This window comes from Plecotus auritus, assembly GCF_963455305.1.
Source record: "Plecotus auritus genome assembly, chromosome: 12".
Classification (NCBI taxonomy): domain Eukaryota; kingdom Metazoa; phylum Chordata; class Mammalia; order Chiroptera; family Vespertilionidae; genus Plecotus; species Plecotus auritus.
Window position 1 is genome coordinate 19889508 of NC_137778.1, and position 7213 is coordinate 19896720.

Genomic DNA, 7213 nt, shown 5'->3' on the forward strand with positions numbered 1-7213 from the left:
CACTATTCTATTCTCATGTAGCACACATAACTCCATGATCATTTATATCTTGTAGCGCAGGGGTCCTCAAACTACGGCCCGCGGGCCACATGCGGCCCGTCGAGGACATTTATCCGGCCCGCCGGGCGCTGCTGCCTGTCCTGCTTAGCAGCCAACTCGTCCCGGGCCCACAGTGCGCATAGGAATTTATTCATAGTTTTTTTTTTTAACTATAGTCCGGCCCTCCAACGGTCTGAGGGACAGTGAACTGGCCCCCTGTTTAAAAAGTTTGAGGACCCCTGTTAGAGGAAGAAAGAAGAAGCTTAAAGATACCAGAATTCTGATGGTTTTGGCAGACTAGCTTCTCTAAAATGTCAAAAACATTTAGATTCAAGAGGTGGATGAATCTCCTTTTCCTCAGTGGCAACGTCCCAGGGAGGAGTTATATTTCACGTATGGACATGTACGGCACATGACCATTATCTGACAGTCTAAGAAAAATAGTATGGATGACCATACTATTCATGTGGAAGTCAAAATACTTGCTTGGCCAATGATTTCTCAGCAATCATCTGTTGCTACCTCCCACTCCTGCAGGCTCCCCAACATGTAACCGATGTTGAAATGAGACTGCAAACATGTCTAAGGGATCCCTCTTACAGCTACCTTCTCCACTTTCATCCTGTCTATGAATAGCCTGAGGTGGAATCATGCAGATGTCTAGAGACAGGATCTAGAGGAGCCAGGTTAAGGTTTGAGGTCAAATCCTGCTAAAATGGAAGTCTCACCCAATTCCACTGGCCTTCTTTGAGAACCCAAGGCTGTGATAAAATCCAAGGAGAATTTGCATTGTGGAGTTACAGACCCTGGGAGAAAGGAGAGCTGCTATATCTTTTCTCTCTTTCTGCACTGTTTGAGATATAGAGACCTCGTCTCTGACTTGGGGCCAGAGACAGTGCAGGTGGACATCTGACGGAAGCTGCCACTTGGCAATGGTGCCACAGAAGTGTACAGATTAAGTGACAGTTATACAGAGAACACCAGTCCATTTTGGTGGAGTGAGAACAGATCCCTTGAAGGTCCCAAATGGTAGTTACCCATGCTCGGTCATCGGTGTGATGGTTGCAGCAACCAGACCTTGGAGGTTCTTCTTCCGGGAGGCCATTGAGCTGCTGAAAAAAAAACAAACACACAAAACAACAACAAACAGAATTACTCTCTTCTCCAAGGAATGTCAATTAATGATAAAACTCCTGGGCAAAGTCCATTCACCATTTAGAACTGTGAAAAAATGCTTACAAGTATGCAAACACAGAAAGCAAGTTTGAGAATGTAGAATTTCAGGGCTCAATTCTAAAGGAGAGGAAACTAATTTTTTAAAAGTCAGGAGAACAGAGTGGCCTGGCAACATACCATTGAAAAGGCCTCCGACTTTATCTAGATCAGCGGTCACCAACCTTTTGGAACTCATGGACCACCAGTGGTCCACGGACCACCGGTTGGCGACCGCTGATCTAGATGACTGAGACAATGTCAAACCTCTAAGAGCAGGGGTAAAAAATAAGAGATCAAAGAAAGAACATGAACCTAACTCAGGGAGCTCAAATATATAAAGAATTACTACAATTTAAGTTGAAATATGGTCAGGAGAACAGGGACATTCTTATCTCTTTATCTTCATTCTGTTAAACAAGAATCAGCCCTTACAGTTGGAAGGCTTCGGTGTAATCTCTGTAGCTTATCTTCGGATTTACCGAACTATCCTTTCAGATTCTAATCTTGACCATTTGGTCCTGTTTTCCTACTTCTAGTAAACCATATCACAAGTGTTTATTCACCTCTCCCCCTCTAGACCACGCTCCCCAGGACCAGGAATACATTTCATTCGCTTTGCTTTTCCTTCTCTGAGTGTTCTGCAGACACCTGTGTCCAATGAAAAATTGATGACTTTCTGGTTGATTGAATGAAGTGTTCAGGTTGTAGCTGAATGATGACTTCTAAGAGTGCCAGACACATAGCAAGTACAAGTTCAGCCTCCTCCATGAAGTCTTGTCTGATGGCTATAGGGCATTAGCAAGTACTATCATTATTCTCTTACCAGCTCTTTCCTGTCATCCCAGCTCTACTGGTACCTCCTCCCCAGCCCTAGCTACTCTTGCCAATTCAGGGGCTAAGTCATTTCAATTCTGTTATCTTCTTTCTTGCATTCCTTCCCTCTCCCCTTACTGCCCCTCTCCTAACTTACCCTTTGTTCCCTCTTATCTACACCAATAGGCGCAACCCAGGTCCGAGAGGCCCATGGGGGCTCAAGAAAGTGATTAAGAGTCCCAAGAGCTGGGGTTCAGCACGGAAAGTCTCCTCAATCAAACAGTACTAGGTTGTTCACACTAGACTTCCAGGTTCTTGAGCTTTTGGCTGCATTTATTTCATGCTTAGGGCAGTTACATGATATGGTGGTCAGAAGCTCAGACTGGCAATACATACACACACACACACACACACACACACACACACACGATTGGTTAAAACTTTCAAAGCATGCAGGAATGGGATGAGAGTTGGGAACCACTGTCCTACCCCCACTCTCTTTATCTTCTTTCAATCCACACAAGCTGTTAGATTAACCTCCCAGGAGCATGGACATTTCTGACCTTGCCTTTGCCAATAACTTTCCACCCTGGCTTTCATGAAATAAATACCAAACTCCCTGGCCTGGGTCTCTGTAAAGATCTCTTCATGCCTGCAAGTACGCTAGCCCAGCTGGTCCCTGTTGCTACCTACCTTCTCTTGTCTGGCCTGCTTGCCTTTCTCCCGTGGTTCTCCTACCTGGAATGCCATTATCTCCCACTTCAGCCCCTTCAGCCTAGTCAACTTTTTAAAAGCAAGGGGACATTCCCTGATTCCCCTAAGATGAAAGTCATTTCATACCCCTTAGAATTTCCCCCAAACAATGGCTTTTTATTAAAAGCCTTACGTCAGAGTTATTCGCAGGGTAGTTTGGGCTTCCCTTCTAAACTGTAAGCCACCTGGGAGCAAAGTCTGCTGACTTTGTGAACTGTGCAACTCCTACAGGAAGGGACGGGGCTGTGGACAAAAAGGGGCCATGTGCTAACCTGACTAGCTCAGGGTGGCCTTGCAAACTCAGAGACCCAAAGTTGGTCTGAAATTAAAACTTTTAAAACTAAAAAGCAGTTTATGGTGGGTAGTCATGTCATAGGCTGGCATCTTCCCTGACAAAGGTCAATCTTTCCTTTAATGGGGCCTATTGTCTTTTTGCATCTATGATAGCATATCTCTGGAATGTCAAAGTCATTTTCCTTTTTCCAGACCCCTCAAACCACAGATAATGCTCTTGGGAGACCACAAATCCCCATATTGTTATTGTTAATTGTTGACTGTTAACCACCTAAGTAAAAGAAGTTTGTGTCTGTCATTTTACTTTTTATCCAATCCCAGAGGTCTCCCCACTTTGCTTTCTCCCACCTCCCTAATCTATCACCAATGGATTTTGTGTAACCCACTTATGTCTCCCCTTTTGATTGTAATGTATAAAACAAAGTGCAAAACCGCCATTCTCCAGAGCATTATCTCAATCCGTTGAGATTCTGCTTCCTGGCAATTGTCAACAGTTTGGCTCAAATAAACTCACAAAAAGTCTTCACAGGTTTGGATGTTTCTTACCTTAATAGGTAAAAGATCATACATAGCAGCTGTAACTGGAGAAGCATGGATATTTTGTCAATTTGAGTTTTAAATAAACTTGGTAATGTTATGCTTTGAAATTCTTTATAGCTTGTATCCAAAGCAAATGGTTAGGATGTTCACCAGCTTAAGGTTTAATGTGAATCTAGAATATTATTACTCAGAACACTGGGGAGGGAATATTACTTTTGAAATCTTATGCCTCTATCCACAGACAAGAATTCTTAGCGCAAATCATTCAGGTTACCTTAGTCAAATTCTCTGAAAAGGGCAAAGTTTGAAAAAAAAAAAAAAAGGAATGAAGGAAGAAGGGGGGAGGGAAAGAAAGAAAAGCAGAGTTAAGAGAGAGAGAGAAAGAGAAAGGGAGGGAGGGAGGGAGGAAGAAAGGAAGGAAGGGAGGAAGGAAGTAAGGGAGGGCAACTCTGGATAAGAAGAATGACTTGACAGAGAAATACTTGGAGAGGAAGAAACAGAAATAGAGCAACAAAACTAAAACCAAAACACAGAAATACGACCAACTTCCCATAAAATGAAGAGATTGTATCAAATTCAATCGCTCAACTCTCTTCTGCTCAATCGCTGATACTGGTCATTTTGACAAAAGGATCTGGAAGGATCTGACTTGCTTCAGGCCGGAGGGTGTCGCCTTCACCCTTCCTCTGGCCCCGCTTCCCAGTCTACCCGCCTTCTCCTTTCCCTGGGGCCCGCACCTTCTCGCCCGCCCTGCAGCCCGTCCCCTGCGCCCTTCTCCTCGCATCCCCGGTGGCCTCCCCGTCCCCGCTCACCCGAGACGCCGGGCCCGCCTCCCTCGCCGTGGCCGTCACCGCCGCTCCGCGCAGAGCCGCCGCCACGCGCCGCTCTTTATCCCCGCGGGCCGCCCGCCCCGCACCGCGCCCGCCACGCCCACGGACCCTGGGGGCTGTAGTTCAGCGACTCTTCCTGCAGAGCGCGCAGGGCGGCGGGACACGCCGAGTCACGCGGAGTCACGCAGAGTCGCGCGTCCCGCAGAGTCGCGCGTCCCGCACCCCGAGAGTGGAGTTTGCGCTGCCCTGGGTCTCACCTGAGCCGGTGCGCTGAGCGGCCACCTGCGCGGCGCAGGCTCCCCGAGGGCGGCATGCAGCCTGCTGGCACCTCCGGGCCGCCGCGCGGGTCGCCTGTGCGCCTCCCACTGGCGGACGCCTCGGGGCGCCTTTCCTCCTGACAGTCCTCTCCCCGGGCCCTGCAGCTGCAGGTATTTCGAGGTTGTGGGCTTTGAACCTCAGGTCGCTGGCCCAACCCCGCACACTCTCCCGGGAAAAAGAGAGGTGACCTGATATCAAAATGGGCTAGGTACTAATGCAGCAGCTTTTCTGGCTTATTCTTGAGAACAATTAAGAAGAGTTTTGAAAGGGAAAAATATTTGTAACCAAAATATCTCCGCTTGCAGGAATAGCACGTTTATTTTCTAACATCATGTCCTGTGCCGATAAATCAGAAACACCGCCGTAAGCAGGTCCTCTGCTTTCTCGCTTTTGTGAGGTTAACCTCCGTTTTCCACACAAAGCAAGGGCTGATGCTTATTATTTCCCTTAGGGAAAAGAAACACCCCCCTAAGGCTTTCCAGTTTACAAAGTGCTTTTAAATCCATAATAATCGTTATTTTAGTACACAAAGCACCAGTAACTAATTCACCAATTCACAAAACAATCCTATGTGGTGGGCGTTATTTTTTATTACTTATTTATTTAAAATTTTTTTTTATTGATTTCAGAGAGGAAGGGAGAAGGAGAGAGAGAGAAAAACATCAATGATGAGAGAGAATCACTGACTGGCTACCTCCTGCACGGATCCTGGAGCCTGCAACCTAGGCATGTGCCCTGACTGGGAATGGGAACTGTGACCTCCTGGTTCACAGGTCGATGCCCAAAAGGCCTGGGCATGGGCATTATTTCTTAAATTCACATTTTAAAGATGAAGAAGCACCATCCTACTTTACAGATTAGAAACAGAGGTTTAAAGGGCTTAAGTGATTTGCCAAAGGCCATAGAGCCACTGAGTGGTTGAGCTGTGATTTGATTTGTTTTCAGATAGTCTGAGAGCTGATATTCTAACCACTACTCTATGTTTTCCTTCAATGAAGGAAGGAGGGAAGGAAGGAAGGGTCCTAGTTATATCTGTCTGTTTTGTAATGTTAACAAGAACATTGTATCCTAATGGGAAAATGTTTGCAAATTTTTCAGTCATACTTTTAATATATGCAAAATTAAGTATTTCAATACCCAAAGGTTTGGGTCATTGAACTTAACATCATCAACCAAATAAACCAATATTCTAAATGTTTAAACTCCTGTTTAGTATATCAATACTAGAGGCCCAGTGCACAAATTCGTGCATGGGTGGGGTCTGGCTAGCCCGCCCCGATCACAGCCGATTGGGCAGGGCTGGCCAGGGGGAGGGGACATGGAAGGTTGGCTGGCCTGCCCCACCCCGGATTGGGGTGCGAGGGCTGATCAGGGGTGAGGCTGGCTTGGGGGAGGGGCTGCAGGCAGTTGGCCGGCCGGCCCCCTGATTGAACTCCGCATGGAACTCCTGGTAGAGGGGACAATTTGCATATTAGCCTTTTATTATATAGGATGGCAGTCAAAGCAATTCCTTATAATAGTGTGTTAGGTTACTAAGAAGCAGATGCTAAAATGGGATTTGATGTGCAGGAGACTTACTTGGGGAGGGAGCTATAGAAGGCAGGCAGAGCCTTCAGATTGTCATGCAGGGCTCACACCTGTGGAAGGAGTGAGGGTGCCCATCTTCCTGGGACAGAGGTTCCACACTGTACCATTGATGAGGAGGTTTGAAGGAGGACACATCAGAGAATCCACTATCTGACTTTAAGAAACCCACAGCCTCTCCTGTGAATTGTGGGAAAGACATTTATCTTTAAAAATATGGTAAGTGCAGCAATAGACCTCTGCAAAGATTTTAAGAAGCATGGAGGGGAGACTAATCTGGGCTGAGAGGTGACTCTGTGTGTGTGTGTGTGTGTGTGTGTGTGTGTGTGTGTGTGTACACAATGAGGAAGGAAACTATTTCAGAGATTCTTCCTGGGGGAGGTGACAACTGAGCTAAGTCAGACAAGAGTAGGGCCTAGAAGAAGGGAGAAGCAACAAAAGGCTGAGTACTAGCTTCAGCCCTCTAACACTTTGCTGATAAGTGGCAAGGGCTCAGGGACATTTCTTATATTGTCCAGTATTTTATCATCATCACCACTTAACTTTTTATGCTTTTACTAGAGGCCCGGTGCATGAAAATTCATGCACTGGACGGGGTGGTCCCTCAGTCCGGCCTGCCCCCTCTCACATTCCAGGAGCCCTCAGGGGTGGGAGGCGACCTGGTGATCAGGGAAGGTGACGCCCCATCACACCTCTGCTGCTGCCACTCCTGGAAGCGCAAGCCTCAGCTGGCCCTGGGCGGCTGGGCAGCCGACATCCAAGGCTTGCCTGCACCTCGGGCTGGCACTGGGTTGCTGGGGGGCTGAGGAGACTGGGGGACTCTGGAG

The 7213-nt window shown here is 47.1% G+C and overlaps 1 protein-coding gene across 6 annotated transcripts in view; it reads right to left on the bottom strand.

Annotated features, from left to right (window-relative positions):
* The window catches only part of NPL (N-acetylneuraminate pyruvate lyase), a 28839-nt gene extending 23943 nt beyond the window's left edge, over nucleotides 1-4896 (bottom strand). For 2 of the 6 annotated variants that reach the window (XM_080648317.1, XM_080648315.1), the window contains exons 1-2: nucleotides 4467-4553; nucleotides 1077-1148 (exon numbers count right to left, since the gene is read on the bottom strand). In XM_080648317.1, the coding sequence (XP_080504443.1) occupies nucleotides 1077-1144 (68 nt within the window). In that variant the 5' untranslated portion in view covers nucleotides 1145-1148; nucleotides 4467-4553. Of the gene's footprint in view, nucleotides 1-1076; nucleotides 1152-4466; nucleotides 4596-4741 lie in introns of those variants that run through there. The other 4 variants (XR_013959438.1, XM_080648313.1, XM_080648316.1 and 1 more) reach the window with 4 other exon arrangements.
* Nucleotides 4897-7213: the final 2317 nt, after the last annotated feature.